The following is a 20,249-nucleotide window of genomic DNA, read 5'->3' on the forward strand; positions in this document are numbered from 1 at the left end:
TTCTAAATTGATTTATTTCAATGCCAATTGGTTTAAATAAGTTTCTTTTCTCTCAAATAATGCTTTAAATAAAAAAAGAATAAAAAAATAAAAAAATTCTAAAAATTTTAATTTTTTTTTAGGCTATAGCCTTAGTTTTTTTTAGTAATTTTGCAAAAATTTCTAAATTGATTTATTTCAATGCCAATTGGTTTAAATAAGTTTCTTTTCTCTCAAATAATGCTTTAAATAAAAAAAGAATAAAAATAAAATAAAAAAATAAAAAAAACTCTAAAAATTTGAATTTTTTTTAGGCTATAGCCTTAGTTTTTTTTGAGTAATTTAGCAAAATTTTCTAAATTGATTTATTTTAATGCGAATTGGTTGAAGTAAGTTTCTTTTCACTCAAACAATGCTTTAAATAAAAAAAAAATAAAAAAACCAAAAAAATCTAAAGACTTGAAAATTTCCTAAGGCCATAGCCTTAGCTTTTTTTTGAGTAATTTAGCAAAGTTTTCTAAATTGATTTATTTCAATGCCATCTTACATTTTACTCACTTTATACATCTCTAGTTGCTATATAGGGAAAGTCAGAGGATCACTTTTAACTATTTAGTACTATTTATTAGTTGGTTTCGCTATAATGACTAGCTCTATGAGTTGTATGACAAGGTGGAAGAAAAAAGGGGGACCTAACCATTTCAAGTCCAACTAATGGTTTGTGGACTTCTATCCATGCTTAAAGAATAACTTCAAATTGCATATTTTTAGGCGTTTCAGTCTGTAAGCTTTACTATCATTGACTACAAATACTAACTATGTTTATATAGACCTAATGTTGACATCGATAAGACCATTTTAATTAAAAAATTAGTACACCTTGTCAAATCAATTGAAGACAAGCTTGGGTAATCTGCACAACAATGCGTAGAACATTTAATATTAAATAACATTTTATTTTCTACGTTAGAAAACATAATTTTCTATTTGTAAGTTGCATAATGTGAGGAAAGTGATTGCTTTTATTTAGATGTTATGCTCTTGATTTGTGATTCAGATAAGTATAAAACTCTTAGTACAGTACATTAGCCAAATTATTTGATTGTTGCCAGCAGTGTGTTTTGCACGCGGCTAATTTACTTCCACCAACGGCTGCATTGGGCCTTGCTAGGATCATCGCATCGTCCCACACCGCCACTGTACTCGAGACCGTATGGGCACTCGAGTATACAAGCCTGCCCGGAGAGACATTCGTAGAACCGGTTACAGTACAGCTCGTGGCTGAAGCTGATCGAGGTGTTCTGCATACCAGCCGGCGGGCAGCGTTGCGACGGATGGCAAGCGTTACGGTTCGATCGGCAGGGAAGACACGGACAGGTTGGACAGTTTGGATCGTTCGGTGGTATGTTGGGATCGCAACCGGCAATGAATGGCCACTCGCAGCGCATCTTTGCCATGCTCCAGTGCAACCCATCCGGACACTCCTTCAGACAGGCGTTACCCCAGCTACATTTGTAGAACTGTGAGCAGTTGGATGGATGTGGTAGGAACGTCTCGATACCACTGCCGGGTGGGCATTGTGGGTTCGGATGGCAGACCACATTCTCTGGTGGGTCTTCGATGATTGGCGGATATTCGCAACCGGCCTGTTGCGGCCAGTCGCATACGTTCTCGCGTGCGTTAAAGTGAAGACCGGGCGGACATTTCATTTCACAGATCAATCCAAAGCTGCACTTGTAGAATTTATCGCAGTCTTCGTGCGGGAAGTAGGTAGGATTGCACTTTTCGCACACCGGGCACCGATAGTCCGGGAAGCAGTTCGAAGGTGGACATGTTGGACAGTCGACCTCGGGGGTGGTCCAAATTTGGGTAGTCGTCGTAGTAATCGGTGCTTCTGTAGTGGTAGTAGTAATCGGTGCTTCTGTAGTGGTGGTAGTAATCGGTTCTTCTGTAGTGGTGGTAGTAATCGGTTCTTCTGTAGTGGTGGTAGTAATCGGTGCTTCTGTAGTGGTGGTAGTAATCGGTTCTTCTGTAGTGGTGGTAGTAATCGGTTCTTCTGTAGTGGTGGTAGTAATCGGTTCTTCTGTAGTGGTGGTAGTAATCGGTTCTTCTGTAGTGGTGGTAGTAATCGGTTCTTCTGTAGTGGTCGTGGTAATCGGTTCTTCTGTAGTGGTGGTAGTAATCGGTTCTTCTGTAGTGGTGGTAGTAATCGGTTCTTCTGTCGTAGTAGTAATGATTTCCGTAGTTACTGTTGTTTCTGGCGAAGGTGTGTCCGCGAAAAAGTCACATTCGCGCAAGATTGGATTCCATTCTAAACCAGGCGGACAAGCCATCTGGCAGGATGATCCATCTCGACAAATGTAATACCAATCGCTGCGATCTGGATGTGGTAGCTTCGTCGGAGGAACCGTATCGGGAACGGGACAGTCCGGATTTGGCAGACAGGTTGGTATTTCACAAATGGGCGGTACAATCGGTGTGCATTCTGCTAGCTCCGGATTAACACAGCGTTGGAAAATGCTGCTGAACCACGTGCCGATAGGACACTCGGTGACACAGGAATAACCGTACGAATTGCAGGTAAAGTACGCATCGCACCGGCTTGGATGTGGGAAAAGTTTCGGCGGAATAATCGGATCACAGTCTACCGGGCACCGTAGATCGAGAAAGCACCCAGGTTCACAGATTTCATCCGGCAAATCATCGTTATCATCGTCGTCATCGTCATCACCGGTTTGCTCCGTTGTTGTTGTCGGTGGTAGAATGGCACCCGGGACACATTCCACTTGCTGTGGCCAGACGCAAACCTTCAGTTTGGCGTGGAACAGCAGATTGGCGGGGCACCTGAACAGGGCCGCTCCGGACTGTGTACATTGGTAGAAGAACCCACAGTTTTCTGGATGGGGTAGTTTGAATCCTGGTCTGAACGTCGCACACGGGTCCACCACAGCACGTCCGAGGTACAAATCACCGGCGAAAGCAATATTTTCCGGCATCTTGAGCTGATAGCAGTTTTCCGGTGTTTCGCTCGTGCATGCACCGAGGCTAACGCTATAATATTGGTCATCGCATGTCAACAGCATGAGCTTATCATTCACACATTCCAGATACTTGGTACAGTTGGTCGGATGAGGCACGGTGCTATGCTCGGCGCACGGATCGACAGCGATACTACAATGCAGCAGTGAAGATATCACGGCTAGACTCGTTACACACACAACCCACCGCGGACAAACCATCTCGAGGCTGTATCTCACGGGCACGGTAACCCTTGCCGTGTTTACCGAACGGTCTGGTCAGCACTAGTGGCGTCCCGATGTCGGTGGCTACCTTTTGTAGGCTGCACACCGGCAGTCCAAAACATGGCCATTCTGACAAATGACATGTTGACGTGCAAGATTCGATGCGACATCATCTTGAATTGGTTCCATGTACAGGAAGCAAAGGAACGTAGGTATTCACTTCCGCTGATTGGTTTGCTGGCACCGGTTGCCAAAGCCATTAGGTAATGGAATATGAATTCGCAAACTGGCAATCAGACAGTGCAGGTGTTCGATGGTTTGTGTGCACACAAGGAGTACTACGAATACTAGCCTGCACTTGGAGATGATTTGGATGGAGGTGGTTTCTAGTGAACAGCGACGATTTATTTGTTTCTTTGCTACCAGTAGCCACAAGTATTCACGACATGCCAGCTTGATGACGTACGTCTCATCAGGATCTTCGAATACTGTTACTTGGCAAGGGGTACGTTATCTTACTGCCGCAACCTAATAATTACACCGTCCAGCAAGGCTCGATAAGATCAGCCCAATGTTCTATGGTAAACAATTGTAATCAAATGGCGACTTCTGTTGTTTGGATGACCACAAACAGTAAGAACCAATGACTAACGACGACGTTTGTATCTGTGCTACGTGTATTGCAACAGAACAGCCATTTAAATTGTGTGTTCAATCAGATCTACACCACAAGAGAAACAGGAACTTGAGCAGCGTATATCTGTAAAACAGCGTTATTGTTGCATTATCACATCACATGACGATATTTGCAGATATATGTACATATTAGAAATATATACATATGTACCTTTCCTTTATGTCATATAGTTGTAGGCTGCGATCTTCCAGCGTAAACGGTTTTTTCTTTCCCAAAAATGCAACAAAGTTCTGTCGAGTGTTATGTACTACCGCAAAACAGCGTAAGAGCTGCACTTGTTTTTTTTTAATTTTTGGCAAATTGAGTTATTTTGTAACCGATTCTACAGAAACCCTGTTGGTGCAGCCGTTGGTGCTGTTGGGACGAAAATGCACATCTTTAGCGCATTGTACCATCGCTGACCGTCCGGACATCGTAGACGTAGGATGCGCCTGTACAACACCTCCACGAATGGTTCATCGCCCGGTTCTAGCGTCGTTGTCTCTTGGCCGAAGCAGATGACGATCAGCAGCATTAGCGATGCGGTTAACAGAAGAAGTTGGAACTTGGCCATACTTTGCGTTTGCTAGGTGACGATCTTGTGTTCAATACAATTGCTGTGTAAGCGTTTAACACATCCGTACGATTGGACGTGTTGCTGTTTACTGTTTAGCCCCGGGACCATGGGGTTGTAACGTTTGAAACGAAACACATAATAAACCGACCTATAATCACAATACTCATATAACGCTGAAAAACCTTGCGATACGTTCGAAAACTTCCCACAGTTCTCGCACGATGAAAGCGGCCACCGCACAATGGCAAAAGGTGCCTTTTTTTTGGGGTCTAGACTATTGCTGTCCGCGTGCGTGTTTGTTGGGAGTAAAGTTTATCAAGAGAACCTTGATTGAAGCACAGATACGCAATAATTGAAATTGGTTCCTTCCTGTTTCAGAAATTGTGTATTTTTGGGGTGAGCATCGTAAATATAAGAAACATTATTTATTGCAAACTTACATATGTAACACAGCAGTGCGATGTATGTCGTTAGAATGTGATGTAACGAAAATGATATTTTTGCTTATTTAGTTTTCGACGTTGTGGAATGCTGAACTCCATGATATTCGTGACTTATGTCTAGTTTACATTCTTTCAGGCAGAAATGGGCCGATTGTATAGTGAATTTGCTGGGATATTAATCGGCTTTATTGAGTACGTTGTTGGTGCCATCGTGTTAAACCTTCTGCGTACAGCAAGCGATAAGAAATGTATCGGTATTTGGTGTTTCGATTATCCAGTGTCGTCGCGCATCCACAGATAAAATGGCCACTGAACGTATATTAGGTATTGTGAACTTGGCGAAGGTTATAAATATTATTTATTGATTTACGACAGCTGATTAGGTTGGCTTAGTTTAATCTATTCATAGTGGGTACTGTTGGCCACGTTGAAAGCATTCCTTTCCGGTTGTCGATAGCAGCTATGAGTGAGTTTTGGTCGGTTGGCAGCTCGGTGATGTTGTTGGTTAAGGATGGCCAATTGAAATTCTCCTACCGTAGCGGGCAGGAGGTGCCGTTGGAGCGGTGGGAGGTGGAGCTGTGGGAACTGTGGGAATTGTAGGTGGGCCGACTGTTGTAGTTGTAGTAGTAGTGGCAACTGTAGTGGTTTGAGCCGGAACGGTAACGGTGGTTTGACCAGGAACAGTAACGGTGGTTGGACCTGGTGTTGGAGCTGTTGGGATCGTTGTACCTGGCGATGGAGCCGTTGGAATCGTTTGAGTCGATGATATTGTCGTTGGCGCTGTTGTTGCGGATGATGTGTAAGTTGGTGCAGTCGGTACTCCAGAAACGGTAGTAGTAGTTGTAGCTACAGTTGAAACTGTAGTTGGAATCGTGGTTGGAACCGTGGTTGGAACCGTGGTTGGGATTGTGGTAGGAGCTGTTGTTGGAGATGCTGTAGGGACTGATGGTATTGGGGTGGAAGTTGTTGGAATTGTGGTAGGTATCGTTGGAATTGTGGTAGGTATTGTTGGAATTGTGGTAGGTATCGTTGGAATTGTGGTAGGTATTGTTGGAATTGTGGTAGGTATTGTACTCGGCACCGTAGTAGTTGTAACTCCTCCCCCGAGATTACATTGTGCGAAATAGGGATGATCGCACCGTTGTATAGCGAAGCCAAAATGCTGATTAGGTGGGCATTGCTTCAAATATTTCATGCCATAAGAACAGGTGTAAAACAACGCGCAGTCTGTTTCGTGCGGTAGATGAAATGGTGGATTGTCCACCAGCGGACATCGAGAATCAGGCGTCTGTGCGCTCACATAGGCGAGCAAACTTAACGCGAATAGCGTCACGGTAGAACACTTCCACATATTCGAACAATTTTCTTACAAAACTTTCACACGAGGTAGTCGTCGCGGTGGGCAATGCGCAATCACCACGAGCAGTAAAACTGGAAGCCGAGGCAAAAACATTTCATCTTTTATAGGTAGCTACTGCTGGCAGATACTGCTTCCATCTGCGTAATCCAATCCCTCCAAGATAAGATATATATATTGTGGCAGAATATTTTCCAACAGTAAAACGAATCTGTTGATTAAAGGCAAACGTCTGCAGATAAAACCCCCCTATTGCCCCGCTATTCTGATGAACTTTGGTAGGGCAGAAATTTATTGGCCATCGATATGGGTTGCAGAGGCCATACAATTAGTGTGGTAAGTGGTTCACTATCGAAAAATAGCTATTTTAAGGTAACCGTTTTGGATGACTATTAAGCTTCTTCGGATAAACCCATCGATGTACTAGGGAATGGCTCATGTTAAGCAAAATCACATGTAAAACTAATTAAACAAGCTGAATTAAACAGACTAAATTAAACAGACAGAAACGTACCAAAACTAGTCACCAATGCTGTCGACTTTCAATGTAACCGAAAAAAAATGTTTCAACATTACAAACTGAATATACATCTACCCTGAATCGATAAAGCCGTATAAGACGTGGTTGGTTATTAGACCAAATTGATCGAGATCAGTCCTCGTGAAATTGACTTCCATTGACAAGAACAAGCAGATTGGTAGTGTTAGTGGGCTTAGTGTTTGAACATATTGACATGACGTGAAACAGTATTTTGCATACCATTAGGCGCAGTGATGTATTGTCATTAATTTGATGATGATTTAACGTAACGCTAAGCATAACGCGTAACGGCTTTCGTTTCATATTCCAACATAAAGCTATGATAATTTTGTTTCATGGAAATGTTATATCGGGATGTGACATACAATTCGTTTTTTTTACTTTACTGTCTTCGATTCACATTAAATGATGCTTCTTTCTCATCTCACACTTATCTACTTGATTTGACGATTTCAATATGTAAAGAATTCTTAGTATGCAACTGCCTAGAATGATGGATGTATTTAACTGTTTTTCACACAGTGAGCTTGTTCACTAATAAACGCTTCTCGCTACAAAGGAATTAGAAAATCTTCGGGATCAAACACTACGTTGGATGTAAGCTCCTCACTGTCGTCTGGTTCTTCCGTTTCATCCGGCATGGTTGTTTCTTCAGAGTCCGGCGTGGTAGACTCATCCGTAGTCGTAGTATCTATAGGTGGAGCTGTCGGTACCGTTGGTGGTGGTGCTGTCCCAACCGTTGGGATAGTAAACGTCGTATCGCTTGCAGTGGTTTCCGTCGATAGAGTGACTGTCGTGGAATCGAATGATGTTTGCGTCAGATCCGTTACTGTTGATTCTGGCGCAGTTGGAACTGTTGGTGGTGATGCCGTTTCAACCGTTGGAATAGTAACGGTAGTATCTGTGTTTTCCAGTGTCGTCGGTACATCCGTACCGGTGGGTGTTAATGTTGGACTAGACGGAAACGTTGGAGATGGTGAGGTTGGTAATGTTGGACCGGTAAGACTCGGTGTCGAAACTGTCGACGAAAGGTCAGGTTCACATAAAGCCGTCTCGGGTGGTTCGCAGCGCAGTGTTATCGGCGAAAAGTGCTGCCCGTTGAAACAGGACAGCTGATACTGGTTACCATCCGCACAGATGTAATACAGCGTGCAGTCATTCTCGTGAGGAAAAGCTTGGTCGGACTCTTCATTGCCAGTGCAGACCGTCGTTTGGCAGGTATAGTGGTTGAACAAGCTAAAAACCACCAAACACGTGATTTTCAGCTGAGCAACCATTTTACCCTTATGCGATGGGACGTATAACGTTAACCGGACGATAAGCGGTGTGGAACACTACTGTTCGATTTTAAATATTAGTCTTGCTGAAATGAAAGACACTGGCCATACATTATCTAATCTTCAGCCCTGCTGATACGCTACTTTTATTATGGATATTGGAAGGAAGATCTAACATTGTTGAGTAACTCGCGCAATAATTGCCAATCGAATCTTAATCTTACATTCGCTCTCGCAACAGACGGGTTAGTAAAGTATTGCAAACGTTGATAGTACCCACATGCGTACAGCCCGGTTATTAGTGCAAATTTATTTCTCTTGTAGTATGACGAATTGTTTGATGATGTGGTGATCGCCTTGTGTAACAGATAAGATAATGTGTCTCTTCCTCAAAGCTTTCGCGCTAGTAGATAAAAGCTTAGTCAGCGCCGGTGTATGAATGGGTATACGGTAGCTAACATAGCAAACGGTTCAACACATTAAGAAAATGTACTCCTAATTGATACAACAATGTTTCACGCAGGCGCTCACTAATGGCCTTTCAGAATTCAACGGGTAGAACTTTTGCGACAACGCAGAACAACCTGAGCAAACTGTCGCTATATAAGACGTGTTGTATGCTTGCCTTGATGCATTACTAACCCGTTTGAGGGTAGTTAGAGAAGCTGTTGTGAACTGTGTGAACAAAAAAGTATAAAATGCATGGTAAAGTGTTGTTTGATTTGAGCCCCATTTTAAAAGCGAATCTGATGGACATGCAGAAATCTTTTTCAGGTATTTCGGTGACTAGTGTAGTCACTCTGTTGCTGGTGACAGGGCTGGATGCTAAGGATTTGTATACCCGTGATCCTCGCTGCCCACGTGTCGATGATCCGGCTAAGACGGTACACCTAACGCACCCGACGGACTGTAATCGTTTTCTGGTCTGTTCGTCCGGTATGGCGTACGAGATGCGTTGTCCGGAGGGATTAGAGTACGATACGGAGCAACGCAGCTGCGATTACGACTATCTGGTCCGTTGCTCTGTTGATGGCAGGGCTCAGGTGCAACAGGCTAGCTACGGTTTCGAGATGCCCTTGGAGCGGCTCGTACTGAATCGCCCGGCCTGGAACGATATGCAGGAAGAGCGCGATGAAGTCCCAGCCCCACAGTACAAACCGGCAGTCATTGTCGTTGATGCTCGGTGTCCCCGAACGGATGATCCGCTGAAACCAATCCACCTACCGCGCACCGGGAACTGTAGCAAGTTCATGAAGTGTTTCGGAGGCCGTGCCTATGAGATGGACTGTCCGAAGGGGTTGGAGTTCAATACGAAGAATAGTCGTTGCGACTATCCTGCGCTAGCCCGATGCAGCCGTATGTGAGCTTAAGTCATACCAAGCAAATAAAACTATCGCTATCGATTCGAGTTAGAAAATCTTAGAAAGTTCCAAACGTTCACTTGTGTTAGCCATGAATATTGATGCATCTTTGGGTGTTCTTTATTCGGCTTGGCCGGATATATGAAAATATGATTTTCGAGTCGTATCATATGCATAGTATCTCCTCGTCACGATTGTTTCCTCCTCGTAACATTAAGTATAATAAACCAGTTATTGTAGAAATGAGCCATCAGTTCATTGCGCCAAGAAGAGAACACAATTCAACTATAACTCATCTGCAAAAACGCATATGCCGCATATGTTTGTGTTAAACGGCGCCAGTTCCACACGACAGGACCGGATACTAAATCCCATTCGGACCGTCCCCTAGTCTCTCTCTCTTCTTGGCTTTAACGACCTTACAGGTCACGCCGGCCATTTCTGGCTTACTAGACTTCTTTTAACCACATAGCCTGATAGTCAGTCCTTGCTACGGGGGGTCGGTCCAGATGGGCGTCCCTTAGTAGCAAGTGTTATGGTCCAACCTTTCCTCGGTAGATCTGTCACCTAAACTCACCACTGACAGAAACGGTCAGTGGTTGATGTGTTGGTGAGATCTACCGGGAGGTCGGGGTTCGCGAGCGAAGGGTCACTTCGGGTTAGGGCTCCGGCGCGAAAGGAACGTAGAGCGTGGCTAGACAGAACTAAGGCGTGCGCGTCCAATGTAACGTAACGTTTGTAATATATTTGTTATTTAACTTAAATGTTCGTGTCGTGTTTAACGGTAATAGTCTTCTGAAAGTGACGAAAGAAAAAGAACATAAAAGCAAGGACTGACCAGCTACGTGGTGAGACAAGTCTAGTAATCCAGAAATGGTCAGCGTGACCTTAGAGGTCGTTAAGCCAAGAAAGAAGAAAAGTCACATGCAAAAAATCGCATCTCCAACATTCCTGACCGATGTGCATTGACTGAGCGCTAAGTGTAACCTCGTTACTCGGTTCTGTCACTGTGTGAGAAGATGGTCCGTCGAGAGACAGATCATCGGAACGATGCTAAGTGGTTGTGCAACCTGATAAACAAGATGATAGACAAAACAAACAGATTTTAGAGGAGATTTCAGAGCAAAAACCAGATAGTTTATTCAATAAATGTCCTCAACTCCTGCGGCATCACACCTCTCGGGACATTTACGCGATCGTTCGTGCATTCGTGAGGAGTTAGAAGCGGGAACACTGGGCAAGGGCTGGATAGTCGCAACGGTTCACCTTGGATCCGAACTCCAGACCGGCCGGGCAGTCCATCTCGTAGGCACGGCCACCGAAGCACTTCATGAACTTGCCACAGTTACCGTTCACAGCCAGATGGACCGGCTTCATCGGGTCGTCAGCACGGGGGCAGCGGGCATCAACGACACCGGGGACGATTTTGTAACCATCGGCGGACAGCTGTTCGCTCTGCGACTGGTACTGCGGCTGGTACTGGTATTGGGACTCGAAACGGGGCTCCTGCTGGTACGCATTGTACGACATCTCCGAGTACTGTGGGGCCGCAGCAACGGCGGCAACGAGAGCAGCGAAAACGATGAAAGCTGATGGGAAAGTAAGTAAAATAGTCTTTAGCTACAATTCCGGACAATGGGCTTCTGCACGACCGCCATCGCTTACCCTTCATTGTTGTTGATGTTATGTTCAAGGGATACGCTTGGGTCAGTTAGCTTTGGGACTTGCTTGGAACCAAATGATACTTAGTTCGTGTTTGGCACGATGCTTATATACAGAACTTTGCAAGTAATTTGCCTAATTGATAAGTTGCCCACACTAATTGAGAGCAGCTTCGGTGACCATCGCACGCTTTTACGCCGCTATCGGCAGTATCGTATCTTCTAATGTACGTTATCGATGTTTCCAAGAAAGAAAGAAATCAAAACCATTACGTACGCCTTCCCTGTTGCACGGTGCTGTTTGCTGTTCGTGGCCAAACCGCTCCATCTTTTTAACTTCCGGATGTTCCACAATCGTACCGACTGCGTTACAGATGTAAAATTATTGTTTCGCACGATCGAAGTTCCGTGTTCCAAATTTCGTGGAAATACAACTTTTAAAGATGCTAATCAGTCGTATCAAATACCGTATCAAAATTATATGCTGATAGGTTATGCTTATTTATAATCTTAATTGTTAAAGTAGTAATATTTCAGTAGTGCATATATTTATATGGATTTAATTAGACCTGCTAAAATCCTTATCGTTCTGAAATGAAATTCTTATAGTAGGTAGGAACAAACCATATGAATAAGCGAATTAAACAATTTTTTTTTTCAATTTTACAAATCGCTGATTTTATTTTGTGTTTTTCTTTTTAAGCCATTTTAGTTTTAATAAATTTATTGCTCTTTGTACAACATTTTACCATCTTCAAGCGCAAACAGAGCCTGGAAAGTACAAGTAGTAATTCAATAGATGATCTTGAATGTACTATTAAATAAATGTTTGACTATTTAGTTAATGCAGTTCAACAACATGTGCTACAGCCTGAACATTATTTCCAAAAAAAATCAATCGAAAGTGCTCTATAAGTAATTTAAATAATTTGTTTCTATCTGACTACAGTGCAGCAAATAAATAATCGTAATGGAATGGAGAAACATGAAGCAGAGCTAATTTGTGCTTTTTTTTCTATGAGGTAAAAGGTTTAATACGAACTGTTGTACAATATATTTGATACATGGTTTACAATCTGTTAACTAACGTAAATGATGGCGTAAAAACTGTCATCATAATATAATAACTGTTGATTTTGGCATGCATTTATTCATCTCGTTCCGATCGTGCTCATCTATTAGCTTGTGTATTAGGTATCAGCGCCGGAAAGTATGCAAATTTTTTATTCCTAAAAAAATTGCTATGAGGATCTTTATTGATTCACTAAAAAGTAAAGATTGCATACTTCTGGGCTGAATATGGCTAATAATATTACAACAAAATTATACGATACCCAAACTGAAATGAGGGGGCCGCCGGTGATGTATGCGATAAACGGAGCCGGTCCACACGGCAGGAGCGGGTTCAAATCCCATCCGGACCGTCCCCTCATAGCAAGGACTGACTATCCGGCTAAGTGGTAAAAATATGTCTAGTAAGCCAGAAATGGCCGGCGTGACCTGTAAGGTCGTTAAGCCAAGATGAAACTGAAATGAGGAGATGGACTAGCATTGTCTATTCTTCAACCTAGCATCCGCGACTCAGAGGGAAAAACTTAGGCGACCATCTTCTACAAGTCAATAAGACTTTAACAAGTCTATAAGAGCCTAGCAGATGCCAATGATAGTATGCGTCATTTTTTATGGCTCTTATGGCGTCTCTTTTATGGCGTAACAGATGCTGTTCAAAGGATCGAGCAAGCGGCGAAAAACCTCGGAAATCCGGGATAAATTCCGAAGTAACACCTGATAAGTATGTATAAGACAGAATAGTAGTATATCTATATAAATAAATATAATGAAGGGCACAAAGTAAGCAATATCGATTGGCATTATGAAGGTGTTTTATTTGCTGAAAAATGTACTAATACCAAGTGTTGGTCTCCATGGCCATTGATGCGTTGAAAATCATTTCAGTTCAGTTTCGGTTCCTGCACTCCATTTCTTCACTGGAAAGAAGTTGGCCTTCATTCTGATCGTACTCGGTAGATTAGGTGCGGCACTGAGCGACTGCAGGATACTCGCAACGGTTCGAGCGAGCACTGAAGTCGAGTCCGGCCGGGCAGTCCATGACGAAGCCCAGGCCTCCGGTACACTTCAGGAACTGGTTACAGTGGCCGGCGTACGGCAGATGGACCGGGCGCATCGGATCATCGATACGTGGGCAACGAGCGTCAGGGATTGTCTTGGTCGGTGCAGTGTATTGGCCGTTGTTATACTGGCCGTTGTTGTACTGGCCGTTGTTGTACTGACCATTGCTGTACTGTCCATTGTACTGCTGGTTGGCGTAGTAGTTTTGCGGAATGCCAATTTCGAAACCGCTGTTATACTCGTACTGGGCCGAAACTCCAGCAATGATGCACAAGGCGATGATGGCTGAGAAATAAAATATCAAACAAACAATATAAAATTTTGGTACATTTTCTTCCCAAATTTGTCCGAATTTGTGACATTTTCACTGCTGTTTTGCTGACACTTTACCTTTCATTTTGATTCGTTGAGAAAATTGCTCTGTACTGATGTGCGGCGGTAGTACTGCAGTATGATGCCGAGTAAGGTGTGCTTCATGCCTATTTATACGATATTAGGCAGAGTGTTTCAAATTTTCCTTGGTTGGCGGAACCTATTATTTAGAATGTATTTTCCTGTACCACACACCTGTCGGCGGCTCTTTATCGCACCAATTATGTACGAACTGAATGATTACTTCATTTCGATTATTTTAGACATTCAATTAAATTTGTTCACCAAAAGCAAATTAGTAACAAACCATCGTGTAGAACTGAGGTTGACAATAAATAAGCACATGTCAATGGTAAGCAGAACGATCATGCTGGTTGCATAATATATGGCCGTTCTTAAGAACAGATCATTTGATTTTTGCGGCACTGTATGAAGTAGAACCGACACAGATCGAAGCACTTCAGAACGATTTTCTTAAGTATTCAAAAAGTACAGCTATTTACTGAACTGTTCACGAGTGATCCTGAGACAACTTTCTGCTTTAGTAGAATCATTTACACTATCGCATATACGATCAGGAGAAATTGGGGACCTTGAACGTTTGATTCCGCAAGTTCCGGTAGCAGAGTGTGTCCAGTATCAAATTTCGAGCTACTTTTGCACGCGATACGACCGATAAGAGCATAATGGTGTCGAACAATGGTGTACAAAAAATTTGCATTACCCATGACTTGAAATATCCATTAAAACTGTGTGTTGGGCATGCTCAGTTCTAGGAAAATATTTGAAATTTTGCGCACACACTAGCCGCCATATCGCCTAGCACGACAAGATAACCTAAGTCCAGCAACAAATTGCAGGCGTGTGGGTCACGTGAGGTCTCCAGCGAGGTTATAAAATGTAAATGATTTCCCCTTGGATGTAACATAAGCAGCGGTGCAAACGACAGCATTACTGCACATGAAAGGTAAAGGAAGCCCTCACTGATGGTTATTGTGTGTACGGTATTGCTGAGGAAGATTTTAAAATCGTCCTTCACTTTTCTTGTGCCTTTGTTTTTAGGTGTCACTATGGGCGTAGAAACATCTGTCACCCTTGCGGTGGTACTTTATCTCGCTACCGTCCTTGAAGCCACGTATCTTGAGCGTCCCCTTTGGGTGGCAGATAAGGGCAGACAACAGTTGGTAGGGTACGCTAACGAGGAACCACCCCGTGGTCAGTTTCAAGCGGCAAATGAACCTACTTGGATTATACCGGATCCATACTATCTGCAACGCAACGGGCCAGCGAATCAGCAGTCGGTGGAAAATCGGCAACGGCCCCAAGAATCACCGAATGCGGCGCAATTAGTTCGGGAAGAGCGTCATCCGCATCAAGGATATGACGAACGTAATCTGCCGGAACCGGCGTATGAGTATCAGGCGAAATACAAACCTCAAGGTACGGCCAACGGACAGGTCGAATATCAAAAGCCTTACCTTTCGCTGGAACCGTCTAAGCTTCAAGCACAGCCCGAACCCGAATACTATGAGCCATACGGTCAACAGGGTTGGAATCGAGAGCCTAAGCCCGAGCTGGCTCAACCAAACAAATATCAACCTCAGTTCCAAATTCAAGAAAATTATAAACCATACCGACCGGACGCATATCAACCTAAACCTGAGGCTGAGCTCGCGGCTAATCAGCCTAGGCCGGGAACTTTTAGACCCAACCAGCCAAACGTGGAGTCATTCCCATCGAAACCTCAAGATATGCAAAACAACTATTCTCCAAAGCGTCCTCAGCAGGAACAGCAAAGCAACAATCCACAACCAGCTCGTCCTGAATGGTATCAACCCAGTCCATCATTCGTAGAGGCTGAGTATGAAGTACCATACTACGGACAACAAGCAAAGCCATCCTATACCGATCAGGAGTCGGTTTATAAGCAACCTTCACGACAGCCATCGAAACCAGCAGAGCAACCTAATAAAGTGAAGAAACCTCAACCTCAAGAGAATCAGGGTGATCAAGGTCCTCTTGGTAATTCGGACTACTTCCCATATCAGTCACAGGAAGCATGGCATCCTTACGAGCAGAACCCGATGGAAGGGTATCAAGCTACCGTGAAAACAGGACCACCTAACCGTGTTGGAAACGGAATGCCCATCTATGAATTGCCGTCCCGGCAAGGTTCATACGATCGCGAACCAATCGTAGACCGGTTTAATCCGGACGACCGTGTAGTTCAGCAACAGGATAATCGTAAACCACCACAACCGGTCAGAACCGAACAGCGGCCAAATCGTCCGGTGGAACGTGTACCGGAAGAGCCACAGTACCAGCCAAACCGTGTACCATCGATGAACTGGGATGCGCAGTACAAACCACAGCCGGCGCCAGTGATGCCGAAACCACAACCATCGCCTGTGATGCCAAAACCACAACCAGCACCAGTGATGCCAAACCCACAACCAGCGCCAGTGGTGCCAAAACCACAACCAGCACCAGTGATGCCAAACCCACAACCAGCGCCAGTGATGCCGAAACCACAACAACGTCCACCAGTGGTCGAACCTACATACAACCGTAGACCTGAGCCGTACTATGGAAGTTACGATGACAATGATAACGAAGGTGGCTTTAACTACGAAAAGCCTATTACACACTTTAATAAACGATGCCCACGTGAAGACGATCCAGCCAAACCGGTACACTTCCCCAGTACGACCAGTTGTGTTAAGTTCCAGAAGTGTTTCAACGGAATCGCATATGAGATGAGCTGCCCATCAGGGTTGGAATTTGACTTCGAGAGCAACCGGTGCGATTATCCCGCACGCGCTCGATGCTCGGTTTGAAGGAATAATGTGTAAAAGATCGATTGTTTGTGTTTGCCATTGGATCCATTTTACGTTTTTAGCATAATAAAGTAGTAGCTGTATAGAGCATGCACATGATGTACCATATTAAAGACTTTTTGTTAGTAGCCAAATATTGTTGTCTGTAAGCTTTTAGATGTAGGCTTCCCATGGTGTAGGCTTCCCAAGGGGGTACATTGCCGTTTACACCGAAGATTGATGAATCTCACTAAGACTGACTGTTCTATAAAACGGTTCAATTGAACTTTCGCTGCCACGTCGCGTTCCCGCTAGATGGCGCTCATAAAGCGATTTCGGCTAAGTGAGCTTCGGCTCAGCGAGGATATTCGGTTGAGCGGGATGAGTGCCGCGGAAAAAAAAGCCCACCGAAGCTGGCGTCAGGGCTCTTTCTCTAGCGACTCAGCAAGAACGCAGAGGTTTTTTTTAACACACAACACATAATCCAACTCTTCAAACCCTACCAACACTAACACACAAAACACACGCGTGTCGCGATTTGATAAAGGGAAAGAAATTTGTGATTGCTGGACGCAATCTTTGTTGCTGGACGCAACACTGACTCCGTCTAGTTAGGTTTATCTATTCGATTAAGTGGTACCAATTCTTGTGTATTGTGGACCCTATATTAGTAGCTAATAGGATGCAGGAAACGCTTCCAAACGTTAACATTCGTCGAGATTCAAGATCTGTTAGCAGATTATCCGCTATGGACATACACCTCCAGAGTAGTTCCAATGATTCTCTTAACAACCCTCCACGATATCGCGCTATAACAACATGGTATAAAGACTCATGACGACACCCTCTGTCTCATGGTAGGCGAAGTCATATCAGGTTTATAAAACAATAGGTAGGAAGGCGGCTAACGTCCTTCACAATCAAAGTTAACCATCAATAAGCCGACTAAACGAGTCTATTGCTATAGAATCAAGTCTTGCCTAAATGGCGTCCTACTATTGGTTACTGAGGGTTGGTTTCTCTCTGTTAGTCAGATTTATCTGGAGATACGGTACTAACGAAGTTCAAGGCATTGTATACTTTGCGTCTCGAACTTTCAAGCTCGTTTAGCTGTTTATCATTTGTTACTGGATGTGCGTCCGCCCCTACTGACATGCGTTTTTGCGAGTGCGTATAACTAAGAAACTTTAATATTTACTACGCCATATGATATCAACGTAGTTGATATTGTAAGACGACGCATCGAGCCACAGCATGTGCTGCCAGCTGAAGTTATTATATTATGGTTCCGTAAGAATATCGTAGACATGATAGCCTTGTTCCGGGTCTTCACCTCAACTAAACCATAACTGAAGACTAGTAAAGATATATTAAGTTCCTACGCATCATATGTAATGAATTCGTAATTCTCCCTAAAGTCCAATATAAAATTCGCTCTAAATAGCTTCACAACCGCGTTTGAACGCATGTCGTAAGGAATAGAGCTTCAATTATGAAATGATAAGTTTTCTACGGTACGGTTTATGTATTATTTTATTTACACCAATATGTTTGCTCGCTTCATGTTACCATTTATTGTTAATACGTATGTGTCTATCGAACAAATAAATACTTCCTTAATCCTAGCGCTGCCTGCGCCAGACCGAAGTCATAGCCATCTTAGCCGCCACGAATGGTGCATTTAGCTACCTTCGGGTAGTCGCACCGATCGTAACGTACACTCCAGTGCTGTCCGGCCGGGCACAGAATTAGATAGGCGCGCCCGTCATAGCACTTGTAGAACTTACCACAATCCTTCGGGTGAATGAAATGAATCGGTTCAGCCGGATTGTCCGTCTGTGGGCAGCGCCCATCCGTAATGCCCTCGATCATTTCGCGCTGCTCCGGCGTCCATTCGGTGGAATCGAGCGGAATTCGCTCCTCATCATAGTAGTCATCGTAGTAGTAATCATCGCCCGGTGGTGCCGCCGCCTTGCGCAAGCTTTTGCGATCCTTTTGCACCGAACATTGGGCAAACTGTGGATAATCGCAACGGTTGATACGCTGGCCAAACTCTTGACCGACCGGACAGTCGATTGTGTACGCGCGACCATCGAAACACTTCAAGAACTTGCGGCAATCCGTCGCATGGGAAAGATGAATTGGACGGTATGGATCATCATGCTTGGGGCAGCGGACATCATTGACACCGGTGTCATAGCTAAACGCGGCCTTTGCTGGCTTGATGTACTCCACAACCTCTTCGACTGTCTCTCCACTACCCGCAATAGCCGATTCCTCCGACTCCGTTTCCTTGGACTTCGTGTCCTTGGACTCCGTCTGTGCAACAACTTCCTCCTTTTGATCTTCCACGACGCTGGTCGGTTTATCCAAACGTCCGGCTGTACACTTTGCCATAGATGGGTAATCACAGCGGTTCAATTTCATGCCCCATTCCTGTCCCATTGGGCATTCCAGCTCAAATGCGCGACCATCGAAGCACTTGAAGAATCGCTTGCAGTCGGAAGGATGCGGAAGATGCTTCGGCTTAAAGGGATCGTCGTACCGAGCACAACGCGCATCAACCTGGCCGAGATCGTAGCTGAATCCGGCCGGTTGAGGCTGCACGTAGCCTTGCTGGCAACGCGCAAACGTGGGATAGTCACAGCGTTGCAGATGCACTCCAAACTCCTGACCCGGCGGACAGCTGATCGTGAAGGCGCGTCCACCGAAACATTTCTGGAACTTGGAGCAATCGTTCGGGATCGCCAGGTGGACGGGATTCATCGGGTTGTCATACTGCGGACAGCGCACGTCCGGGATGCCATCATCGTAGTTAAACTTGTTTCCCGTCTCACCGTTGGCAAACGCCACGCAGCACAGTACTACCGCCAGCAATGGCTGAAATACTGCAATACCAAGCGAAATGTGAACCGGAGATGAACTAGAAGAAAATGCTACTATCGCAGCGATAAGTTTTACTCTTACCGTTCATTGTTGAAAACGTTGGCCACTCTCTGTGTATAGTTCTTGAAGTGTTCCGTCTGTTAAAAAGGGCAACACCTTTTCAAAGCCGAGAAACCCGTGAATGATGCCGCACACTCGGCTGTATTCCGTTTTATAGTATACCGGGAGAGGCCTTCAGTGTTATTGTCGGTTATTCCCACAACGCGTGCCGTCGGGTATTCTGCGCTGTTGATTTACGCCACGAAGTGATTCACCTGCTCGCAGGTGTACCTTTATCAAAGCCTCCGAAGATGAATATAGGTTGGCATGGGTGCGAAGCAGAAAGTGGAAAGTTGTTAAACTCGGACGATGTCCACAAAAAACATCGAAATGCCATTCACGGCGATCTGCATCGGTCGCTGCATACGATACGATCATATGACTAACTGAATAGTGCTGTTTGCCTGGACCGTTGTCCAGTGATTGGTGTAGATTACGCGACAACAGAAAAAAAGACGAACAACCGTGCTCTCGCGATCGGTGTGACATCTTTCGCAATGAAAGCTATACGATGCCGGAAGTACAGAAGGACTGAGATATGAGTGATGATTAAAAAAATCTTTGTCTTCGTTCATGTTCGTTCGTACTGCTGAACGAAGCGTACTGCCTGGTTGAACCAAGGTGAAAAAAAAGACAAAGTTAAACAAAAGAGCAAATCGTAACTTCTTGAAAGGTCTGGGAAAACACACATCGTACGTTGCTGTCTATTGATGTTATATGATAAACTTATACATCTATATGTAACAATGATAGAGAATGTTTGTGAAGCATCCTCACAACTTTATTAATTTTTTTATCTTATTCGCAGTTTTAATTTAGAGATGAGAATAAC

The 20,249-nt window shown here is 44.3% G+C and overlaps 6 protein-coding genes across 6 annotated transcripts; 1 reads left to right on the top strand and 5 right to left on the bottom strand.

The window, feature by feature from the left end:
• Positions 1-522: 522 nt before the first annotated feature.
• LOC125769516 (uncharacterized) lies at positions 523-20,230 on the bottom strand. The gene is made up of 8 exons (XM_049438250.1): positions 19,400-20,230; positions 18,103-19,320; positions 13,197-13,529; positions 10,720-11,042; positions 7,371-8,098; positions 5,452-6,012; positions 3,947-3,981; positions 523-3,271 (listed from the first exon to the last, which is right to left on the bottom strand). The coding sequence occupies exons 1-8, from the start codon at positions 19,404-19,406 to the stop codon at positions 1,116-1,118; spliced, it is 5,361 nt and encodes a 1,786-aa protein (XP_049294207.1). The 5' UTR covers positions 19,407-20,230; the 3' UTR covers positions 523-1,115.
• On the bottom strand, positions 3,455-6,714 carry LOC125770255 (hepatitis A virus cellular receptor 1-like). Its single transcript, XM_049439659.1, has 2 exons — positions 5,962-6,714; positions 3,455-5,898 (listed from the first exon to the last, which is right to left on the bottom strand). Exons 1-2 carry the CDS (start codon positions 6,266-6,268, stop codon positions 5,423-5,425), a joined length of 783 nt encoding a protein of 260 aa, XP_049295616.1. The 5' UTR covers positions 6,269-6,714; the 3' UTR covers positions 3,455-5,422.
• Positions 7,247-8,557, bottom strand: LOC125770264 (mucin-2-like). Its single transcript, XM_049439669.1, has one exon. The coding sequence runs from the start codon at positions 8,090-8,092 to the stop codon at positions 7,367-7,369; it is 726 nt and encodes a 241-aa protein (XP_049295626.1). The 5' UTR covers positions 8,093-8,557; the 3' UTR covers positions 7,247-7,366.
• Positions 8,692-9,519, top strand: LOC125770277 (peritrophin-1-like). Its single transcript, XM_049439685.1, has 2 exons — positions 8,692-8,797; positions 8,867-9,519. Exons 1-2 carry the CDS (start codon positions 8,791-8,793, stop codon positions 9,454-9,456), a joined length of 597 nt encoding a protein of 198 aa, XP_049295642.1. The 5' UTR covers positions 8,692-8,790; the 3' UTR covers positions 9,457-9,519.
• On the bottom strand, positions 10,538-11,225 carry LOC125770284 (uncharacterized). The gene is made up of 2 exons (XM_049439694.1): positions 11,119-11,225; positions 10,538-11,042 (listed from the first exon to the last, which is right to left on the bottom strand). Exons 1-2 carry the CDS (start codon positions 11,123-11,125, stop codon positions 10,672-10,674), a joined length of 378 nt encoding a protein of 125 aa, XP_049295651.1. The 5' UTR covers positions 11,126-11,225; the 3' UTR covers positions 10,538-10,671.
• LOC125770283 (chondroitin proteoglycan 1-like) lies at positions 12,958-13,738 on the bottom strand. Its single transcript, XM_049439693.1, has 2 exons — positions 13,635-13,738; positions 12,958-13,529 (listed from the first exon to the last, which is right to left on the bottom strand). The coding sequence occupies exons 1-2, from the start codon at positions 13,639-13,641 to the stop codon at positions 13,144-13,146; spliced, it is 393 nt and encodes a 130-aa protein (XP_049295650.1). The 5' UTR covers positions 13,642-13,738; the 3' UTR covers positions 12,958-13,143.
• Positions 20,231-20,249: the final 19 nt, after the last annotated feature.

Source organism: Anopheles funestus, chromosome 3RL, assembly GCF_943734845.2.
Source record: "Anopheles funestus chromosome 3RL, idAnoFuneDA-416_04, whole genome shotgun sequence".
Classification (NCBI taxonomy): Eukaryota; Metazoa; Arthropoda; class Insecta; order Diptera; family Culicidae; genus Anopheles; species Anopheles funestus.

Bases quoted from the DNA above. Each gene is read 5' to 3' on its own strand.
- LOC125770255 (XM_049439659.1), bottom strand. From the start codon at position 6,268: ATGTGGAAGTGTTCTACCGTGACGCTATTCGCGTTAAGTTTGCTCGCC. The intron at 5,899-5,961 runs CTACCACAATTC...TTCCAACGATAC, and splicing joins TACCACAATTCCAACAATAC to CTACCACAATTCCAACAACT.
- LOC125769516 (XM_049438250.1), bottom strand. The intron at 8,099-10,719 runs GTGAACCGTTGC...CCATCGCATAAG, and splicing joins GTCTGGAGTTCGGATCCAAG to GGTAAAATGGTTGCTCAGCT. The intron at 6,013-7,370 runs GTAGCGAGAAGC...TCGGGGGAGGAG, and splicing joins GAAGATTTTCTAATTCCTTT to TTACAACTACTACGGTGCCG.
- LOC125770264 (XM_049439669.1), bottom strand. From the start codon at position 8,092: ATGGTTGCTCAGCTGAAAATCACGTGTTTGGTGGTTTTTAGCTTGTTC.